This window comes from Haemorhous mexicanus, chromosome 14 (genome assembly GCF_027477595.1).
Source record: "Haemorhous mexicanus isolate bHaeMex1 chromosome 14, bHaeMex1.pri, whole genome shotgun sequence".
In the NCBI taxonomy this organism is placed as follows: domain Eukaryota; kingdom Metazoa; phylum Chordata; class Aves; order Passeriformes; family Fringillidae; genus Haemorhous; species Haemorhous mexicanus.
The window spans coordinates 9,600,336-9,623,657 of NC_082354.1; the positions used below are offsets into that span (position 1 = coordinate 9,600,336).

Below are 23,322 nucleotides of genomic sequence, written 5' to 3' on the forward strand. Positions count from 1 at the left end.
CATATACACTGCTTTATAATGGATGGCTCTGGATAGTCCTCTGGGATGTACTTCAACTTTAATATTTTTTCTTCTTGTTCCTTTTGAAGATTTCTTTTTCTGTTCTCTTTGACTCCCATATGCAGCCCTGACACTTGCAGTTTACATCTTATTTTATAATAGAAGCCTGCTTTAACCTTTATTTACTCATTGCAAATCCTGATATTAAGTTATTACAAGGCAGAGCTAACAAGGTAGAGCCTGAAAAGTGACCCCCTGTCCTGATGTTGTTAAGATAATTTTTGACACCAGTGGATAGATTTCCACTTGAACAAGAATGAAATTCTGTGAAATAAAGAACTTTCCTAAACAACAGTCTTTGGTATTATAAAACTTTATTAAATTGACATGTAAGAAAACCAGTACTTTCTAAATGGCTTGTATTTTTGGGGGGTGAACAATGAGATAAAACCCTGCCATCCGTTACACAGTATGGAAATGCAACATGTTTGCTCTTCAGCCTCAAGGAAAGGGTGAAATGCAAGCTGGCAGTTTCTACAGTTTGACTTGTAGGGATTAAGGTAATGCACTTTATTTTGATAAGCAAGACAGAAACTTATAACCAACAAATACCTTCACCAAGGACTTTAAATGTATCTTAGAACACAAAATGCAGGTTAAATTCCACTGAGGGGACTCATTAAGAACAGGAGGGATAACTTGCCTGTACAGTAAACTCTGGCCATGCAGACCTTGACTGAAGGAGGAACCTGACTGAGTAAATGTTTCTTATATATTGCACACACATGGCTGAAAATTTGATTGGAGAGCAGCTGAAGCTAAGAGTTCTGTGTTCATTCTTGATCTTTGTATAGCAAAAAACCCTGCTCTGTAGCTTTGTAAATCTGCTTCCTTAGGAGATGGTGGCTTGAATGTTGGCTTAGTTTCTGGTGTCCGTATCAATGATCCCTACTCTCTATGGGAAGATAAGGGGCCATGCAGCACAGACTGTTGGAACATCTAAAGCTTATTCTGAAAAATGTTTGTGCATCCTGCATAGCTCTGCAGGGTTTTAGAGCTACACACCACGGATCAGTACCTAATAGGACTTGTGCTTTGCCAAGAGTATCAGTGGGAAGCTGGGAATGGTGCCCCATCCTTCTTAAAAAACTTTAGATAAACACCAAAATGAGAACAAACATCTGCCAGAAGGCTTACAGACAACACCACACTATGGTAAGAAACTCCAAATATGTATTATTTTCCTTATCTCCTTACTCCCAGCAGCCTGTTTTGCTTCTTATTTTGCCTTTTTAATATCATCTAATCCTCACAGGTGGTTAGAAGTATGAGAGGAGTCATTAGTCAAGAATGTGGTGAATTGTTCCTTTCTTTTATATGAAAACTTAAACACAACTTGAGCAATTTCTACTTTTTGAACGAATATAAAACCTGTGGTGTTCTAGGAAGAGTGTACCATCTATAGAAGTTAGTGTCAACTTCACCAGCATAAGCTCCTATCTTACTGTAGCAAGTTAGGTAAGAAATACCAGCAGATAAATGTGGGAAGTGAGATGAAGGAAAGATTAAAAGAAATATGACCACATGATAGAGTCCCCTCTTCAATCACAATATTGGAACAAGCCTTACTGTGTACCCAAATGCCAGTTCCATTAAACAGAAAACCAGAATTGCTGAAACAGACAACTCTGGAACACTGGCACCCTTGAGAGCTTTAGGCCAAGGAGGTCACTGTTAACAGAATGTTTTCCATGACAGGCAGCAATGGGGTAACATTTTCCAGGATTTTTTTTTTTTTTTTTTTTTGGCTTAGGTGGAATTCAGACACACAAGTTTTCTTTGACTCAGGTCTTAACATCTGTTAAGATGTTAACAGGTATTTCAGCATTCTGATGACATTAATGTAACCTCTTCTGATGTGCAAAATCAATTTCTTAAAACATTGCAATGTACTGGCCATGATTACTTGGTGCACACGAAGCAGGTTGGCTAACACTGTTTCTGGACAAGGCTGCTGTGGTTCTGAACTCTGTGGACACACAGCATTACTGGTAGTTGACTGGAAAGCTCTCACTTTGACCAATGCTTCAGCCCATTTCCTAATTAGTTTTACAAAATAGGTTGATGTTGATGATACTCCTTTTATACTTAAATTTTTGTACAGTATAACTAGATAATAAAAGAAATTTGGTTCACTTTAAAGGCCAAATCTGCTGTTTACAGAGTGCCTGTGTAACAGACCCTTTTTGATCCACCCCAGTGGGTCACAATGCAAATGTCTTGAATACAAGTTTTAGTCATGCTTCTATGATAATTCAACAACAATTTTTGTACAAAGGGGTCCAAACGTGACAAAGAAAACTCTATTATAAACTCTAGGCTGTTTCTTCTTTTTCTGCTTCTTGCTTCTCATCATTTTCAGGTGTTGCAGAAGCTGCTGTTTCATCAACACTTGGGTATTCATTTGTTGCATTGCTCGATGGAGCTGTGGTCACAGGAATGTTTTCTTCATTGGGTACCTGAACATAGTCTGCATTGGATTGTTTCTGAACCATTTCTCTGCAGAAAGACAGGATTAGGATTGTGATCTCACATGCTGAAATCCCATGTACACTAGAGTCTTTCAAAATAATGAATCTTTGTATTTGCTATCTGAACAGTAACTCTGATGTTAGGATGACTGTTTCAAGATTGTGTGAAAAGGTTACAACACCACTGGTGCTGAGACAAAAAGACTGGCAGCATATGAACTAGAAAGATATTGGTGGTTTAAGTGATCCCATTAGAATAAAATAGATTTTAGTGTGTTTAATTGTTATGCCAGGAAAGTGGAAAGGGAAACTGAGTGCTGGCAGCATCTGAGGAGTGATAGCAAAACTTGCTGCTCCATGTGAGCTTTCTGGGAAATTCCATGTAGATCTGGGGTCCCATTGAAGTGCATGAAAAATAGAGTTCAGTCAGAAGAGAATTATGAAAAGACTGAAATCTGTAAAGGTAATATAAAATATATTTATTATTTTAGAAAATATGGAAATCCAGAAAAATATTTTTAGTAAGAGGTAATAATTCATTTTATCTTATCAAAATGATAATAAACCAACTCCCAATACTGAAGCACTTTCACATGGTAAAAAATATCAGATGCTAGTGGATTAATTCAATGCAGTAAGATTTATTAGGATCCAAGTACAAAATTAGGTGTTAATGCTACATCAATTGAAAGCAGAAATCAGGTGCATGAGCGACTGATCACTGGTCTGGGTTAGCAGAATTCCCTACTAGGAAGTCTTAAACCTGTGCTACAAGGAAGTCACAAGTTTTTTCTGGCCTCAACTATATGCAGTTATTTAGCATTTTATGTCAATGGGCTGAATGCAGTCTATATAGTGCATGAGATTATCCCTATTATGAAGATATGGCAATTTAAGGGGAAAATGAGCAACCAAAGCATATAGAGAAAACATCTCCAGAGCAGGATCAAAATGGACATTCTGGGCTCCATTCTGTTGTCTAAACCTTGTGTTTCCTGCAATCTGAGATACCTGGGAGTATCCCAGGTGTGTATCCTGTAATTCCAGATAGCATTGACCTGAGCCCTCCGTGTTTAAATATCAGTAAATTTCCTGAGGTGACCCTTAGCTGCTCTTTCTTTTTTTACTTCCTCCACCTGCTTTTAACAGACCCCATTAACTTTAACTCTAAAGAACTTGCCACTTTAGTTTGTCTTGTTTAAAAACATTTTCCTCACTGTTTCAGATACTGCTGAGTGGTAGCTGCCTGTTAAAATAGGGAAGAGGGCAATGGCACCTTCTATTAAAAAGCAACAGGTAAGAAGTCCCCTAAAAGCAGATGTTCACTTCTGAAAGTTTTCTCAAAATTTGTATTTTGCATTTTCATTTAGTTCTGAATTAGCAGCAGTGCTTTACAGGAATACTTGTCTTAAAATGAAGTAAACAGAAATTCTTACTGCATTTCATTATTTGTTGGCTTCCTATTTTTTGCCTTCTTGGTTAAGACCCAGACAATAATGCAGATTATAGCAGCTGCCAGAATTGCTCCAATCAGTGCTCCAGCAACAACACCACCATCTGAATCTGCAAAGGAAAGGAAAAGATTACTTGACTTTTAAAGAAGTAGTAGTATAGCAAAATCCCATAGAAATTTAGTTCAGGAGCCTTTAGCAGAATGAAAGGATTGCATTCAAAGAATTCTTTGCAGGAGGGTGGCCAAAGATGCTCCTGGAAAGTGAGAGCTCTGTGCTTGGGTGGTCTTTGCTGCCTCCTCTCTCATGGGTAGCTCCCTATCCCAACAAACTCCCTGTTTGTGCCTGGCTAGGGAAATCATTGGGCTGTAGTGACAATAGGTAAAAGCCTTAGCTTTTCAATCATTGCAAACACATCCTGAAATCCAGGCTGCCTTTAGTTCTGTCTTCCAGACAGTGGTCACATCTCCCGTGCCCCAGTCCCTGTACTACCACATTTCACTGATGGTTGTAATTTCTGGGGTGGGGAGATCTCATTGGGACTATTGGCTGGAAGAAATTGCTCAAAACTCCTTGTCTGTCTGTTCTCAGTAAAGATTCTGCAGTCAAAACCAGGTCCAGCTCCTGCTCCTTGCAGGAAACTAAGGTGAGGATAAATCAGTTTTCTAGCTCATTGTAAAGCCTGGGCAGGCCTGCATGAAAACTCCAGAGCTCTCCAAGTCCTGTTCTGTTCTTACTTGAAAAAAAAAAAATCTAAGCTTCAAAGTTGTTAAAGAGTTTTCCTGCAAGCTGTGCATGTCCTCCATCAAAGGTGTGCTTGCTTCAGTGTGTTTTACTCACGCTTGGCTGTCAGGTCCAGCTCACAGGTGCTGTTCCCCAGCGGGTTGCTGGCTATGCACCGATAGTAGCCGGTTTCAAAGGTGGTGAGGTTGCCAATGAAAAGGATGCCAGAGTTTGGATCTGTGACAAGTGGGGAGCAGGTACATGTTATTGTTTTTATTCTGTAGAGGCAAACAGTTCTCTCTGGTGGGTAACACAGAGCTATTCAGATATTAGAAAAAGGGTTCACCAATCTTTGATTTATTTGTGTGGTTTTTTATATTCTTTAAAATAAAACATTTACCTTCCTTGCAAATTGCTCCAGTGGGTTCTTTAGGGGTGTGTTACAAGCCCCTACTCTGCCAACCAGTCTGGCTGATGTTTTACCCACACTGATTCTGTGGCTGTCTGTGGGACTCCACAAATGAAAATGCAACAGGTCTAGAAAATTTCTGGGAGGGAAGGATGTGCTAGTACTTGAATGACAAATTGATTCAACTTAAATTCACTCAAAATTTCAAGGGAAGAGATGTAAAGACATACAAATTTATCTCATTTTAACAATTTAAAGGCATGGACAGGACTTCAACTTTTATATATATATATTAAATAGAAAAAGCATTCTATGGTTTTGACAGCTGTGAGCTGATTTGAATAAGTAAAAATTTGATTCTGACGTTGACTATTGAAAGAGGAGGATTAATTTTAATTAGCCGATGTGATACACAGCGTTTGGAATGCTGGAATTTCAGATCCTGAACATGGGATGTTAGTCCTGTGGTTACATACCGAGTTGTTCTGTCACAGGCTTGAGGGTGTTCTCATCCACCTTGTACCAGTGGTAGGTGGGGCGAGGCAGCCCCTCTAAACAGTTGCATAGGAGGTAGATCAGATGGCCTTTTTCAGGGGTTCCTTCTACTTTGCAGAAGGGTTTTGATGGTTTGACTGTAAAATAAGAACAGACACATCAGGAGTACACAGCTGGGCTGCAAACATCCACCTCAAGTTCTGGTACCCTGCTGCTGCCAGCAAAGAGCTGAACCCCATCTACAGGTTTCCATCCAAGAGCAGAGTCTCATTTATGGAAGTGACCAGAGCCTTTCCCATTAAAAATTGATTAATATTAAATATATGTACGTGGCCTAGGATACAGTTTTATTATCTTTTATTTGCATATTAACCATTAGGGAGGTGTTGAAACTACAACTAGCAATTATTTTCACTCACTACTACTCACTATTCACCATACACCATTCTGCCACATAGCATCATCATTTTCTTTAGACATGGCAGGCAGGAGCTTTTCCACAGAGAGGGAGGGGATCAAGGCCCAGTTCTTTCAGTATATTAACAGTTGTGAAGGAAATAAATCAGCTATAATTCTGTTTAAAAATGTATCCATTTTTATATAATATCCTTACTTTTCACAAAAGGGAAGATTCTGTCTTCTCTTACACCATTGTTTTTCATTTCCTACCTCCAGAAATACTTTTGTGATTCTTTAGAGGGCTGTCAAGGGAAACCACCAGCAATGAACATTGCCCAAACCAACAACTTTTCTTGGTTTTCATGTAAAAAGTTTTTACTCAACTGCTGCAAGATTTACTGTTTGTTTTGGGAATTTTAGTTGAGAATTATCAGTAGTGCTTTGGTTTTTCAGGAAATCAGTTTACATATATTTTTTGCTTATCCCTGGAAGATAGGCAAGGGATGCCAAGTTCATCTGCATCTGCTCTGTTTCATCCTTTCTGCTGTTCCTGTTCATGGTTGAACTATTGCTTTCTTTCACACAAAACAAACTTTGTACTACTTTCATCCAATAAATACTGAATTTCTAGAGGTTTTGGGAACTGATGTGAGTCAGAACTCTTGGGCTGTGCTGCTGCCTCTCCCTAGATTTATGCAAGGCACCATGATCAACACTAGATACAATTAGCAAAGTTTTGGACTGTGCTGGGGCTGCATGTAGTGGTTTCAGTGAGAAGCTGTCACTCCCAGTTAAAATGGTGGTTTAGTTTAACCAAAACTAGTATCACTTTGTTTTCCAGTATGAAAAATGGAGTGAAGCTGGGTAATTCTAGCCACCCTCTCACCTGCTTACAGAAGGGAACTTTTTGAGAGCCCAAAGTGACTGAAGGCCAGTGGTGGGAGAGTGAGATTCGACTGCAGTTCAGGCAAAGGCAGCTGTGCAGTGGAAGCAGGTCAGTGTGGCTGGAAGCTAGAGGGCACCCAGGCTCTGCCTGCCTCCAGAGCCCTTGGAAACACTGCAGCAGTGACTCAGGGAGCTTCCCTCTGCATCATGGGCCTTGTTTATCACAGCCTGTTATTCCCTCTGGCCCTACGTATTTTGAGCTGTGAATTCAGTGTTTCATAACACGGGATGAAGAAGACAATACAGCAATAGAGAGGGGAGGCACTTACCCAGCACATTGACAATCACAGATTTTTGACTCTGCCCAGCATCGCCCTGAGGGCTGAAAACTTCACAGGTGTAGGAACCAGTGTCTGAGGGCTGCATGTTGGAGATTGTTATTGATGCATTCCCTGGACTTGTTGAAGCTGTTATCCTGTTCTTAAATGCTCCATAGGAGTAAGACTGGCCTCCTGAATAATAATAGATCTGTGATAAAGAAACAATTGTTAGTTTAATAACAAAAGATCTTCTTGCTGCTTTGTTTGGTACTCAGAATATATTTGATTTCTGATTAAAGCCAAGCAATGTCACCCCCTTTCTTGCCTCCTCCCCCAAGAAAACAGAAATGAAAACATAGTACATTTGAATACATACTTCTAAAGGTACTTAAAAAACAAGCTTTTCAGAAATTGTATTTTTAATTGTGTAATTTACAGTAGCTAAATCTTTCTGGGTACTCCAAGCACAGACTGATGCAATTGCAAAAACAAAAGCGAGACCATTGACCATCAAATGACAATTTTGTGAAAAAATGCTAAGTCATGAACAGTGAATAAATGCATTAAGTGAAGCACTGATAATTTGTGATAGCATTAATAAGCAGCTCAGTAAAAGATTATGACAAGGATGGACCTGTCATTGGAAAAAGTGGGTGGCTGCAGAGCTTTCCAGATACAGAATCTGGCAAACAGAGGACTGAAGTGAATTCACAAGACAGAGGTATAAGCAAACAAGGCACCTGGTCTGTTGGCAGTAGATTTGAAAGCCATGAGGATGCAGTACAAGAACAGAGCAGAGTCATCACACATGCAATTAGAGCAGCCATGCTGTTCTTGTTTGTGTCATCAGCTTTGGAGGCAGTGTCATGGACTATCTTGGTTTTTTGAATTTATATCAGGGAGGAAGTAAAGAATACCTGCTGGCCTCAGTGGTTGGGGGAGTTCCTATTTGGGATCAAGAAGTTCCTCTTTTACTAAATAGTAAAAAAAATGGTTTGCCAAATGCTAGGCATAGTAAGGATAAAGGTTTCTAAGGAATGCAGCATTTCCTCCCAAATAAAAATTGCTGATTTAACATTGACTGGTTTCACTGACTTCAGTAGCATCAATTGCTCTTAGCAGCATTGTGGAGTAGAAGTGGCCTCAAAAGCCCAACCTGTTGTCTGCTGATGGAGAGGAGAGGTAGAATTGTGTTCCCTGCAGAGCCTGGCCCAGTCCGAGCCTTGGGCCCTGAGTCTCTTTAGGAACTGCAGTATCTCATCTGCTCTGGGTAAAGTATAGTAGTTCTCAAGGAGTACCTGCCCTCTGTCCAATCTAACTCTGCTCTGAAACCAAGACCTGAAAGAGCAAAGATGTGGAAAGCTACAATTTGTTAATTATTTTTCTGAGGTGTTAATGGTAGTGTTGTATGAAAGTGACAGTATTTGGGATAGGCAATATGTGTCTGCATACACACACTAGGCAAAGTGAACAGTTCCAGCACACCCAGTCATTTCTCTAAACTGGTGAGAGGTGTCCATATAGAATTATAGGTTGTGACCCAAATCGATCTAACCTTGTTCCTACTGGCAGTATTCCAGAATCATCAGTGAAGTTAAAGTAACAGCATGTTTTTTAATGGAAATAAGGGAAAAATCCTTGTAGGAAAAAGTTTCACAGACTCCTGTTCACAGGCCATTCTCACTTGATTAATATCAAAATTTCCTTTTGGTCGAAGTTCCCTGCCTTTTAGGGATACTGCAGCTCCCTGGTGAGAAGTACAATTTGCTTTACTTCACAGATAACTGATTGCATTTTGAATTAAGAATATTAATTCTTAATTCTGCTTATCCTCCCTGATACGGTGTTGACTGAAGTCTTTAAGAAATGTTATCTAAAAGCCTTTATTAGCTTAAAGCAAGGTACACTCGAAAACTGCCAGAGCACAGCTGGTTTATGCAGAGATATGGCTTTGAAATGAAGGTCACAATCAGCTTGCACAGCACCAGCAGCTCCAGGACTGCAGCTTGGCCCTCTCTCAAGAGTAATTTTGCATACTCCTCAGCCAGCCTTTATCTTTCCCTGCCCCAGGATTACAAACACCAGGTACAATTGATGCAGGGCTCTGAACACCAAAGCATTCCCAAGGCGTGGAACACTGCTGGCACAGTGGGGAAGTGTAAGAGGTCCAGGGTCAGCTCGATGACAGACCTGGTTAGAAAGTGCTGAAGCTGGATGCTCCTCCCCGTTTCCATTGTGTGCATGCAATACCATCAGTTTTAAAACTGATTTTATGCTTTGCAAATGTCTAGAGATAGAACTCATTTGCCAAACCAGAGTCTGGATGGACACACTGTATTCCCTGGGGAAGGAGAGTGTTCAAAATAGGGAGTTTGGTTTAAACAAATCACTCATCAAACAAGTTGTCTTCCTGGAATTACAAGAACACACTGGCCACATTTGTGTCGTTCTACATTTATCTGAGTGTGAGTAACAGCAGAGTAGTATTTATCAACTGTTTCTTGCAAGAGTCTGTGATTTCTGACTTCAGTCTCTTCTGAGGCTGATGTCCCTGAATACCTCTCAATAGTGATGGGCTGGATTTCCATCTCCTTTCCAACTGCACTGTTGCAGTAGGGTAGTGAAAAGGGTTCCATCAGCTCTTCACACTAATATGAAATTAAGCTCTACAATTATTTAAATGAAGTAATGTATGTCTTGCTGCAGCATGCAAGGAGTGGAAGGACCATCATACCCTATTAAAGGCTTGGTTGTTGGAAAAAGGGGCTAAATTCTACTCAATCTACCTCAGAGGGATCTGGGATTATGTGAGAGTAAAGAGTAGCAGAAGGGGTCCATGGAATGCTCATTTAGATACAGCCCATCTTCCTGGGAATAAAACTGGCACTGCAAATTGTAAATGCAGTTGGGGCATGCCAGTAAACACTGTGGAGGAGCAAATGCTCCTCAGTGTATTTGACCTGGAGTCAGGGTGAACTACATGCTCAAGTCCTCATACAATGCACTGAAAAACTAATCCTGTGTTCTCTCTGTCTGAGTCAATGAATGCAGAGAAAATATTTAGTGTATGCTGTTCAATCTGAGGCAGGTCTCAACACAGCAGAGAATATTTCTTCTCTTCATAGGATCAAACAGAGTCTTACTGGGTCACTTTTTGTCAGCCATGAACATAAAGGCAGTGAAACATTCTCAGGCAATGTGTTCAGTTCCTCTGCAGGCTCCTGTTCTCTGTTCTCTCCTGTTCCATGCTTATCTCCCTGGCTCTGGAGTTCATTGCCTGAAGGAAGGTGGTGAACACCAAAAAGGCTGAATAATGTTCTGATTAATTGCTGAGTGTATCTCTTGTCCCAGAGGTATGATTGGATTGTGTACACAGGAAATTTCATTTAAGAGGAATATGTTTCAGTTAATTGGCTGTGAATTCATAATCCATTTTAAACAATACACTCAAAATGGATATTTTAAACCCTGGTTCAATGTGGTTTTATGCTGTCCTTGAAAAGCTGGTTTGTGGCTTTCAGAAAACTGAAATGAAAATCTTTGCAAAGGTGTTTCTGTTTCGATTCAAAAGTAAAAAACCATTTTTTTCTGTTGAAGATATGGAAAACTTTTTTTGGTTTTGGGCAACTGCCAGCTAATGTTTTCTCCTACAGACACACATCACTGACTTTTCTTTCCATATTACCTAAAATGTGTGTATGGGAAAACTGTATATTGAGTCAATGGCAGACTTTTTCTGGAAATCTTTGTAATCTCGTATGATAAATATATATCAAGTACACCATCTTGAATGCAAAAAAAAAAAAAAAAACCAACAAAAAAAACCCAAAAACAAAAGGAATCTGCTGTGCTTCCCTTCAAACAAGCTTTTCATGTCCTCAAGCAAATCATGAGCAGCTGTAGTGAAGTTGATGATTTACCAGAGCAGAAACAATATTGAGGGTGCATTAATGGTTGCTGCTCCTCCTTACCAGCTAGTTTGTTGAGGCAAGTTATTCTATAATGGTGCCTTTTCACATTTCATGGAAGCAGCTGCCTGGGTGACTAATCAAACAGCTGACAGAAAAAGGAGTGGAGATCATCACTTCTAAAACTCTTGTCCCTAATAACTTCATGATCTGAGACACTGGATCCTGCTGAACAGCAAAGTTGCCCAGAAGCCATCTCTGACCTTAGAAAGGGCTGCAGTTTAGTTGGTTGCTCAACCTGTGGGCCAGGCAGTGCCAGAGCTGCTGTTCCAGCCATCCTAACCAGGGCTGTTCTTACCCCTCTTGTCCTCAGGCACTTTCTCCCAGAGTGATGGTGGGGAGTGTGTTTGCCTGCAGAGGAAGCTCTTGGCAGAGCTGAGGCTGAGTTGAGGACTTTCAAAGGCTGCCAGATGTTCAGCAGAGTGTGTGGAACCCACGTACAGGTTTTTGTTGTACAACTTCTGTAGAAAGATCTTCCTTAGGGTGTGAAGGGGGTGTGTGAAGAAGCAGGCAGGAAATGAGTAGAAACATGCCTCCCTCTGCTTCTCTTCTTCTTTTGGCAGGACCAATATATACTAGAATTTGTGTAAAAATGTGTCTTTCAGATGGCTTTGGATGGATTCCTTCATCATTTCCAGGTCAATACTCCTCCCATCCCCATCTCCTGGAGTCACTGCATCACAGTGCTCTACATGCCTAGTACTTATGGATATCAAAGTTATGAGATGCACTTGAGGGGCATTGCAAAGTGTCCTGCTAATCTCCACAGAATGCTGATTTCCTGACTGGAGGACAGTTTCAGGACATGACCTCTTTTCCAGTACCTGTCTTTCCTCCCCCAGCCTCTTCTTCCTTTCCAGCACATGTAAAGCCCTAGAATCCTGCTGGATGATGTTTTTCTGGTGGATTCTGTGTGTGACTCACAATCTTTGCCTGGAGAGCTGGAAAGCTCCAGCATCCAGAGGGCCCTGTCATTAGCATGTTTGTCATTTTCTGTTTGATATTTTCTCAAGCTACTGGAAAATGGAGGATATTAACAACTTTACTGGTTTGAGATTGTAATCTCTTTTTGAATTCTGAGGACAGACAGAATTTATAAAATAACAACAAGGGGAAAAAATGCTCATCACCTTCTTTAAGCATCTTACCATCTAATCAGAGAACAAATGCCACACAGTTAGAGTGTTAATGAAGGCCCAAAGCTCAGATTCTGAGCTCAGCTAGCTAAAAAAGCAAATGTTCACACATGTGTTGGTTTCTTTGACAAGTTACATGACTGAGTCTGGGCCCAAATCCCTTCTTTCATCCACAGCTTCTTTTCACACATTTTTGTCAAAACTCTGATCTGCCAGAAGGCAGTAGGGACATTATAGGGATATCCCTTACTGGGCTTTTTGCACAGGGAATTGAAGGTATCAATAGGGACGAGAAGTGTCTTGTCACAATAGTGCATTGGTAGAAGAAGAAAGGAAGGGAGTCAGAAGCCTTTGGAGGATTAATCATTCAGCAGCTTTAACTGATGCAAATATATTGAAGGAGCAGCTCTTTCCTGTTCTCACAGTATCATTCTTCTGGCTGAACTATTAGTGAATAATTCCCATCAAGAACAAATGTGTTTTCTCAGTGCATTTGGTGTAACTCCTCTTCAGCATTTATTATTAGATGTCAGTTTACATTAGGCTGTACCCTGTACCTCATGGTGAGATGGGAACCCTGCTGCAGTCAGAGAGTTTGGAATGGATTAGGGCTGGAACACTGAGCTGGCAGCTGAGAGGGAGCTGGTTCAGCTCAGTGTCCTTGGGATTCACCACATCTCAAAATGCTTTTATATTCTAGAAAGGAGATCCAGGATGATTTCTTTTTCCAATGTAAATATGTAGCCCCAAGTTTGGGCTGTCCAGTCTTGCTCACATTCAGCCCAGAGGCTCCTTGTGGGTGCACACACCCTTCAGATACCCTTTGGGTAGAATATTCCTGAAGGTGCCAGTTCAGCCATCTAGAATAGGTGGGGAGGAAAAACCCAAACACAACAGCTACATTCAAAATAATTTTGACAGAGAAAAATGCAATAAAAAATAGGGTGAGTTAAAAATCCTGGATCATGCAAACGATTCAACTTATTTCAGTCATGTGCTGGTTTTGAGATTTCAATGCAGAATATGAATACAGGTTTCACAGTAGCACAAATCTAGTAGAAGCTATTTAGCTCTGTTTCCCCCTTAAGATTATGGGGATTGTTTTCTTACCTTGTATCTCCAGCTACATCTTCCCCGTGCATCTGTCACATACACCGTCTTTTGACAAACACTGACTGACTTTTCATCCATACTCAGAATACCATGACATGGGGAATGCTGTATTTGAGTAAAAACGTGCTGATCTGTGAGTTAAATGAGACTTCAAATGTTCCCCCAAAATCAAAGAGCCATTTCTCACAGAGCTCCCCACCTACCATCCGTGCTGATCCCGAGGGCAGGGGCCTCGTGTTCAGTGGTTTGTGCAGAAAGTACCTCAGGCCTTGTCAACCACCAGGTGAAACGAGCTTATTCCTAAGTTCTACCTAAAATTTGGCAAACTAAGATTAAAGTCTAATGTTTGCTCCAAACACCCCAGTTACAGCCTGGTTATTTTCCTATTGTCTGCACTGCCCTTTGGGCTAGCCACAGGCAGTGCCCCATAGTCCCAGTGACATCCAGAGTTACTCCAGTGGCAGTGACATGACACCAGCAGCTCCATTCCTCTGCTCTGCAGGTGTTGCCTCTGCTCCCCATGAAGCTGTTCCTTACAGTGGCATCTAAGTGCTAGATATAACTCAGTTTTAAAAAATCAGCTCTAGGCAGAAAGAGATGCTTATGGCTGAGAGAGGCCCTTTCTTTCCAGGAAGTTTTCCTGTACTGCCTCAGGAGGTGCTTCCCACAGGCTCATCTTTCTCATGGGCTGGGATGGACTGCTCTGCTCCCAGGCTGGTGTCCCCTGCAGCAGTGACAGCCTCTGCAGCACAGCTTCTCAGGTGCCTTGTGCCTGAAAGTGTGTGAAGGTGTCCCCTGAACTGCTCAGACTACACAGAGGGAATCTGTTCTTTCAGAAGCTTTGATGGAAACCCCTCACATACAGGGCTGGCTGGCCTCTGGCTCTCACCTGGGGTAGCCCAGTGGCCATGGCTGTGCCTTGCTTTGTGCTGGGCAGCAGAGTTGTGCTGCTGTTGGGACTACTGAGAATCAGAATTTGGGGTGCCAGGGTGGAAGGAGCTGACATATCTGTGCTCAGGTCACTCTTCTTGCCTCTTTCTTTGGGCTTTCCCTCCTTGTCCCCTGTTGCTGACCAATGTGCCACAAGTTTGCTTTTTATTTTTTGGAGAAGATTTTCAAAAGAAGTCTATCAATAATTCTGTTTTGCCTAAAAGTGACAGGTATCCCTGACCTTTACTCATATAGTGAATTTAAAATTTCAATTAGGAATCCTGCCCTGGGCACATCTTGGCTGGCCAGGCAGTGTCCCTGACCATTTCAGTGACTTTAGCTGTGGGTGGCCTGGGCTGAGGCTCAAGGTGTGGCCCAGGTTAGGTTCAGGAGTTGGATTTAGCTGTGCAAGGCTGCAGCCTCGCCTCTGAAGAGTCAACAGAGGCTTCAGCTTGCAAACATTTACTTAGGTGCTTTACACTGGGGCCAGCCAAGTGACTCAGAGCATGAAATGAAGCACAGATGTAGGTCTTAGCAGGAGCTGGGTCTGTGCCTGATGAACCAGGCCAGGCTGTGATGTACCCTGGGGGAGCAGAGCAGTGCTAGCCTCAGTTTGTGTTGAGATGTAAAATAGAGATCACCCAGTGCTGGAAAGTTCTCAAGATCCTTGGCTGGGAGTTATTATTTAAAACTTAAATTCAGCATTAAAGGGAATGTTGCTAAGGGGTTAATGGCAAAAATAAAAAGTTAAAAATATGTATGGCATCCTATATTCCATGATTTTATACATTATTAAGTTCAAGTGAGGGAAACTACTTCTACTGGAGAAACTTCTCAGGAAAAGAGCAGAGTTAGGCTCAGTTAGAAAAAACCAGGTTGAATTCACCCACTAGAGCTGTGCTGTCTTCAAAAGAGTGCTGTGAACACCTGGCTCTGTCTGCTTGTCCCCTTCTCACTGTGCTGCCTGTGAGCAGCCTGGCTGTGGGGGCTCCTCCTTGTCCCTGGTGGCACTGCCATGGTTGGAGCTGTGACACCTGTGGCAGCCCTGGGGAGGGGCGCAAGGCAGGACAGGGCAGGAAACACCACAGAAAGCAGGGCTTGGAAATACCACAGCAAGCAGCAAAAGACAAAACCAGCCTCACCAAGGCTGTGCTGGGAGGCAGATCTGCATCAGCAGCAGGGCTGCAAAGTAATGAAAAGCACAGTCTGCCCTTGTGGCAAGGTAAATTCTGCTGCTGAGTGCTTAGGGACATGAACTTAATGCTGGCATTAGTCCTGCTCCTGGCATTACTGATTTCACTCCAGGACTGTACCTGAGCTTATGGATCTCAAAACACTGTAAAATCTGGACTGTAAGTGGCAGTGGAAAGTAAAGAGGTACCTATGGCCTCTGCTTTTTATAGGTTATGTCCTAAAAATCTAGTAATTTAACCCTTCCATTCATTAATGCTTAAAGCCAAAAGCTTCTTAATGGTATAAATTGGCCTTAATTATATATAATGTTTATAGATGTATATAATGTTTACAGCTTGCTGTGTTACTTGTTGCCACTGTAGAGAGAAAGGGCCATGTTCTCAGTTGTTTAAATAAACAGTATTTATTAAAATAAATAATTTTTTCCACACATATTTGTTATAGAGAATATCTCCTCTGCTTAATCTTATTATTTTCAGTTTAGTGCCTGTGTGAATAACATGCTCATCAAGACCTCTAGCATTTAGTAAGATGCCAGGAATATTTTAAAATTTAGTAGGTGGGAGAAGATGTATTTTCTGTAAGTTTTTACAGAAAGTCTCCTGTCTTCAAAATATTTGGCAGAATTTTCCAATAGTCAAAAATGGAATTTGAAAATGTTATCCAATTAGTTGCTGAAAAAAAATGGCAAACTTTGAGTAGAGCCAGAATTTTCAACCAATTCTGCAGGGCAAATATATGCCATTTACAAGGAAGTGTTTGGTATTCTGTTATGGATCTGTTAGAAGAACCTAAATATCTCATGAAATTAAATAATTTTATTCCAGTTAAAATTCAAGCTATTGTTCTAGTATTCAGTAAGATATGGTGCCAGTCTTTCCAATATAGTTGTGTTTGTCATTTTACAGCATATTAAATACATTTTTGCATTGCATATTAGTGATGTTTTACCTAAACAATGAAAGCCAAAGATGGCAACCTCCTCCATTTTCATGCATATGTTTCCTACTTGGAATAAAACGTGAAACTTAATTCAGCCATGTGCCAAGCCACCAGGGCAGAGCCAGATTTGTAGAGAGATTATCTTTTTGTTTAAACTTGTGAGAGGAAAGCATGCAGGCTTTCAGGCTCCCAGTCCTTTCTGAAACTCAGAAGAGTCATCAGCCTGAAATAGAGATACCAGCCTCATTCAGAGGGAGGGGGAAAATCCAACTTTATGTTCAGCTGTGTCGTGTGATTTCTTAAACCATATTTCCCACAAGCAATCACAAGCCTTTCTTCCCATGTTGGCATCAACACCACTAATTTTATTGTGAGTAGGTTCAAAATGGTAAGGAATTGCCAGGTGGTGGTAGAAGGATACAGGGTCAAGTAATGCAAGACGGAATGGGTTGCTGAAAGCATTTTATAAGGAGCAGTGTCCCAGTCCTGCACCCTCCAGGGACAGCAGCAGGGTCCAGGGGGCAAAGGGAACCCTCTGAGCCTCCCTGCCAGCCCAGGAGAGCTGGGGCTGCGGGGAGAGGAGATTGTGCCTTGGTGTTCAAGGAGAAGGGGATTAGCACTAACCCAGGGCCTTTCCAGATTGAACTGACTCCATGTAATGAAAATGCAAATCACCAGCAGAAGCACAGCCATTACAAACGTGTGAATTTGCCGTGAAATCAGTTTCAGATGGGGAAATCCTGCTGCGGTTTTTCCCAGCAGTGCTTCCCATGGACCCAAGGCTCAGCTTTCCCACTGCCTGTAGTGAGAGCTGCAGAAGCCAGGAGGGAGCACAGGAGGGACTGATCCATGAGGTTTCCCTGACATCTGGTAGTTTTGTATTGCTTAGGTCTTGTTGAGTGTATTCTAAGCCACCCACAGTATTTTATGGTTGTAATTTTCAGGGGGTATTTTTCTCATCATTACCCACAGCTTACAAATGGTTTTCCCTCCTGGATCTCTTGAAACTGTGTGATTCTCCCTCTCAAATACTTATAACTGCAATCTGCTTGTTTCTCTAGATTGTGACCAGAGAAAAATATGGCATTTAGTGTGTTGCAATATGGAAAATTTGATGCAAGTAGAACAGAAAGACTCTAACCAAACCTGGGTGACATGAGTTTGATTATATGTTAGTGCTGTACTTCCCACCTGAACAAGCGATTATAATTTATAATATATTGTACTATGTACAACTTAGGAAACCTGTAGCTACCACCCTTTCAGGAATAATCCTTCGTTTAATAAAATAGTTTTAACTTGAGGAAAGCAAACAATGAGTAACAGCTACTCAGCTACACAATCAGGCAAGGTGTGCCTACATCAGTGTCATTCAGCTAGAGTCAGAATTTGGGATGGGCCCAGAGTTTGTACTTAGCACTGATACAGGCTTTATCTGTGGCTGTGATACACTGCAGGTGAGTGAGCAGTTCTGTCTTGGGTTAAATTGCCATTTCTTACATTTTGGCTATTGCTGTTCAATGCCAAATACATTACAGCCTGCACATTCTGCAAATTACAGGCTAATTCTGCTGTAATTGATAAACCAAATGGAAGGTACAATTTATCAGCAATGGCAAGCCTCCTACTGAAATATTATTAGGAAATAAAAATGAACAGGACAAAAATATCCTGAGTGTGGACTGTGACGCTCCTCTAAGTCAAATCCCTTTACATCAACTCTCAGCTGTAACACCAGGCAGGAGGATTGAACTTGCAGAATTTCAGGAAAAAAAATATGTTGGCAACAGGATAAAAGCAATGGGAAATGATTGCTCCCCAAGCACAAGCCAAGGCATGGAAAAGGAATCCCAGTGGTCTTCAAGGATTCAGCACCAGTTCTAATTAGGATTTCTTCTTCTAAAGGAACGTGTTGCTGACTGCTCACCACCTGTCAGGACTGAGCTGATGGGAGCTCATACCCTGTGTGCTATGCTGGGAATGAACTCCATGGGCTCATTTCCCCACCAAAACATAAGATTAACAGATAGTTTTGAGGTCTGGGCCCACACTCAGTAGTGTGAGTACATATAGATATACATCCCATCCCTGACCCCTTCTGGGCAGGCCAGGCTGCTCTGCAAGCTCTTAACAGCCACACCAGAGGCTCAGGCTTAGACCAAGTCACTGCTGGTATTGGTGTCCTTCCCCATCCCATCCATGCTGACCCTCCAGCCTACCCCCTTATCCCCCAGAGCAGGATATTGTTTGGCTCTGCAGCCTTTTGGGGTCTCAGAAGGGCAGGGACCATTTGCCCTTGACCTGGAATTGTTCTGTGTCCACAGTGACAGCCACGGGATGCTGGGAAATACCAATGCAAGTTTGCTGTGGCAAATTTCCTGCTGTGACAACTTTCTGCAGAGTGCTGCCAACACTTGCTGCTCTCTTTGTGCTCACAGCCCACCATCATGCACAGCTCCTCTTAGTGAGCTGCCAAAAGGCAACTGCAGTGCCTGAGTCAAGGAGCTCTCCTTTGACCCTTCAATGGGGAACAACACATTGTCAGAGGCAAGGGCGTCTCACCAGGAAAGCAGCTTTCACAATGGCAGGAAATTCTGCCAGACAAGAGAAAAGGGAGCTGGCCCAGGAGCTGCAGCCCCTGTGTGATTTTTGGACACCTGGTCTTTGCTTCACACTTCCTGTGTGACTTGGAGCAAGTTGTTTGAGTATCTGAATCACTTTTGTACTTTCTCATCAGTTTGTGAAGACAGTCAGGCATGTCAGTGGGAACTAGGAGCCTAGAGAGTTTGTTCATCTGCCCCTAAAGTTCACTGTACCCCATCCTTAATCCCTAGGGTAGGAGCCCCAACATTACCTGACCTGTAGTAAGGATAACCCCATCAAACATAACAAGACCCTTTAAGGACTTAAGGATATCTCAAATATCATTTCATAGCAATAAAAAACAAATCTCTTACGGTATGCAGCTGGCTCTCTTTGGCACTGTAAAAACTCCACTGAATAAAGAAATTCCCCAGGGGTGCAGAACTGGTGTAGGTGCAGAGGAGGGTTGCATTTCCACCTGTTGTGACATTCACTGTCTTCTCAGGGACTGTCACCACGACCCCGCTGGCGTGGCCTGTGGGCAGGGAGAGTGGAGAGGAGAGATCAGCTGGGGCTGCCCTGGGAGCCAGGCAGGAGTTCTTACTCTCTGTGTTATTGAACAAACTGTAGGATATATCTGGCTGTTCTCCTTTTCAGTACAGTTTCCCTTGTGCTTTGTGTGGAAATTTCAAAGATAACAAGCTGGAACTGGCTAAAAGCTAGCAAGCAAATTAATCCCCCAGAATACTCTTGCCCTTACAACAAATAATATTCTTAAAAAGCAGAGCTCCTAAACCCATACTTGTTCTCATTGGCTGATCTTCAGTTTAACCACAGACTCATCTTCTCACTGAGTCTGTGGTTAAACTGAAGATTCTGTCTGCACTCACAGTGCTCTCCTGTGCTTGCACTCATTCACAGCTGCGTCTGCCCCTCTCTCACCCTTTTCTTGTCCTTTTTGGGGTTGTTTTTGGAGTTATTTCATTAGATATCTGATCTCCTTCACTGTGGGAGCCCTTATTATCACTGTCATCTCCAGTATTCCCACTTCATACACCCTTAGGTTCTGACTGGGACTCAGTGGCACTGCTGGATCCCTCAGGCTGGAGTCCAGCAGCTTTTCTCTGCTTTTCTTTGCTAATTCCTTTCTTTTTGTTTAGGTTGTGAGTGTTTACCTCCAGAAGCTGGTTTTTTTTCCCAATGCTACTACATTGGAAAATCAAACTAAACTTTTTGGAAGTGCTTTTACTGTGTGGGTTGTAGGGAGTAACTTGATCAACCCTTTCTGTTGAGCTCAGAGCAGAAAGGGTGCAAACACAGGTGAGCCCTTCCCATAGTGCTCTGATCAGTCTTGACTACACAATCACAGCAATGAAAGGAATCAAGCACCACCTCACAGTATTTGTCTGTTTCTATCCTCTGTGAATTACTAGCCATGATGACACATGACTGCAAAGGGAGAGCTGTCAGAAAAATGAGTCTGAATTTCAGGTCATTGAGTCCAGTTTGAAAGCTAATGTCTAAAGATGCAGACTGAGAATGTATTTCTTTTGAATGGGATGGAAAACATTGAACATTTTGGAGCTTTCTATGCAAAACAGGCAAGATGAGAATTTAATGTTATAATAATTTTCTTGTGGCTTTATTGCATATATTAATGATTGAGATGTAAACTATTTTACTCAATGCAGGATCTCTGCATCTTAGGTTGGGCTGCTGCTTTTGAGAGTTTAAGCAGAATCTGCAGTAATACTAAAGAGTATTTTGCTGAAATTAACAGCCCTGTGTGAGAAAACATTGTTTATATAAAAAACTATCTATTTTGTCGTTTTAAACTGTTAAACATTGCAAAATCATGAGTTAATACAGTGTGCAAACCCATCTGAACTGTTTTCCTTCTTTGATGGCTTCAATAGTAAAGGCTCACTGCAAGGAAGAAAGGAATAATACACTTTCTGTGTTGATGGTAGCTAGGATGAAAATTAATGGGTTTAAACTACAACAAGATTTATATTATATGTGAAGACATATAATATAGTGTCACAGGAATGGCTGGAGCCTGACCCAAATGTGTCAAAGCTGCCTTGGGGAAAGAGGGGATCCTGGGACTGGCTGCCAGTTCTGCTTGTCTTGTGAGTTCACAGCAGCTTAATCCTTACTGAGATCTGATAGAAAAACTGTGCCATCTTATTTTAGGTATCTCAGTTCACTGTTCTCAGCTTTAAGAATTACTGTTGGCCAGAGGATGATTGTTTCCTGCCTCAGTTTATGTGTATTAATTTTCTGCTCTTTGCAGGATTAAAGGTACTGTCTTCCAACACAATGTTATTCTTGTAAAGCATCCATTTTCCACTCATCTGCTCCACATATTTACTTTGTCATTCTCTGGTTTAAGAGTCAGGAGTGCCACAGAGTCTGACAGTTAAAAGCTTTTCTGGAAGAAATGAATTTTAGCAAAAATTACTCCACAAAGCATTCTAGTTTCCATAAAACTATATTTTGAAGAAATAAATTTAATTGCAATAATCTTCACTCAAGTAAAAAGGCTGTTTAAGCCAATGCTAATTGCAACATGGATCTTCTGACTGACAGCAGAGTGGACTGGCCCCTGTTTCCTCACCATGAATGTCAATGGCAGTTCCACTTTGCATTTATGGCTTCCAACCCCAAATCCCATTTCCTACATACAGACCTTTTGGTTTAAATTTTAAAAAGTGCACAAATAAGAAATAACTCAGTAAAAACAGCTTGTGTGAACAGGACTGTAACTTGTTAAAAATGGCTGATCCTTGTCTTTCCTCATCAATATTATAGTGAGACTGTGCCCTTCCCACAAAGTCACAGTTAATTAGGAATCTCCCACTTTCATGAAGTCTTTTGCAATTTTTAACACTCATGAAAAAAATCCAAGTTTGCTGATCTCTTCTGAGCCACAACAGAACCCTCCAGTCAGTAGTGCCCACCAATATGGGCACTTTGCTAGCCTTAAATCCAGAACTTGCAAATTAGAGGACATTGCTTTGAAAAGTATGTATGGTACCAATTCTGAACTACTTTTCATATCTAAGGTAAAAATCTGCTGGGTTTATATGTGTGTGAGAGTTAGAACACTGAAACTCCAGGAGTAGCTACTTAAAATATTTCTATGGTACCCAAATCAGATAATTCCATCTGTAAAAGAAGATGTGGAAATTAATTTCCATTTTCTGTAGTGGATACATGTTTATCTCCATGGAGCATTAAGATGACTGTTTCTGTATACATTAACAGTAAAGCTTAGCACAATGAAATGCCCTTGAAATATGAATAATACATAGTTTTTACTATGCCATAACATTCCTGGATTTCACAAAGAATTATGTCCTCATTTAATTAAAAGATTCTTTGCATGCTTAAAGTTAAGCATCCCCCCCAAATTTTTTGGTGGTGAGGAATTGAGGCATCATTTTCCAGCCCTATTATCAAGGGGAAAATCCAAATATGGAAAAACCTGACCTTGAAACACATGAAAGACCTGAACTCTCCACACACAAGCTCTTTGCCTCTTCCTGACATCAGAGCAAAGCATTAATCTGCCAAAGCCAAAATTCTGTCCTTGAGCAAAAAGCTCTTTCCAGGCAGGGGTCAGTTTGTGGATTTCCAGAGGGTGGTCTGGCACTATAGCCATGATTTTTATTCTATCCTGAAACAGTTCCTCTCCAAAGTTCTCCCAGTTTGCTGCTCTCTCTTACTCCCACAGGCTCCTTGTTCCAGCACTATCTCCATCAGTTTGTTATTCTTACCTGCAAGGATGGCTAGAACTGGAAATATCTTCAGCACTGTTGCACACATGTTCTTGATGCTGGGAGAGAAAAGAGACCAGATGCTGCTTCTGGCTTCCACTGAAACTGAGCTGGTTTATTTTTTGAAGTCGGTTTTTTGTTTTCCTTATCAGCTCTGTCTCAACACGTCAGTGAGCTGTTTCATTCTCCTTTATCACATGTGTGCCTTTCTCCAACTAGTGGTGTGACTGTTCACTTGAAACCATTTTGTGGGGTTTGAGCAACCAAGGGCTTTGTTAATAATAAACCTTTGACTCAGAGAAGCCCAAATTCTCCCACTTTTGCCAGGCCCTGCAGTATTTGCCTACTTAAGTACATCCACTGAGTACAAGAAAAGTATTTGTGGACCTATTTAGCAGTCAGCCTGATTACTAGTGTTGGGGTCAGGCTAATATGAGTAATCCTTATTTCCTGTTAATTCT

General features: G+C 41.5%; 1 protein-coding gene across 1 annotated transcript; it reads right to left on the bottom strand.

Annotated features, from left to right (window-relative positions):
* Positions 1-357: 357 nt before the first annotated feature.
* VSIG1 (V-set and immunoglobulin domain containing 1) lies at positions 358-23,024 on the bottom strand. Its single transcript, XM_059859065.1, has 7 exons — positions 22,862-23,024; positions 19,454-19,614; positions 7,223-7,421; positions 5,591-5,746; positions 4,823-4,942; positions 3,968-4,094; positions 358-2,559 (listed from the first exon to the last, which is right to left on the bottom strand). The coding sequence occupies exons 1-7, from the start codon at positions 22,908-22,910 to the stop codon at positions 2,376-2,378; spliced, it is 996 nt and encodes a 331-aa protein (XP_059715048.1). The 5' UTR covers positions 22,911-23,024; the 3' UTR covers positions 358-2,375.
* Positions 23,025-23,322: the final 298 nt, after the last annotated feature.

Coding starts and splice junctions, on each gene's coding strand:
- VSIG1 (XM_059859065.1), bottom strand. CDS start 22,910: ATGTGTGCAACAGTGCTGAAGATATTTCCAGTTCTAGCCATCCTTGCA. Junction 19,615..22,861: donor AGTTCTAGCCATCCTTGCAG/GTAAGAATAACA, acceptor CCCTGCCCACAG/GCCACGCCAGCGGGGTCGTG. Junction 5,747..7,222: donor TGTGATTGTCAATGTGCTGG/GTAAGTGCCTCC, acceptor CTTATTTTACAG/TCAAACCATCAAAACCCTTC.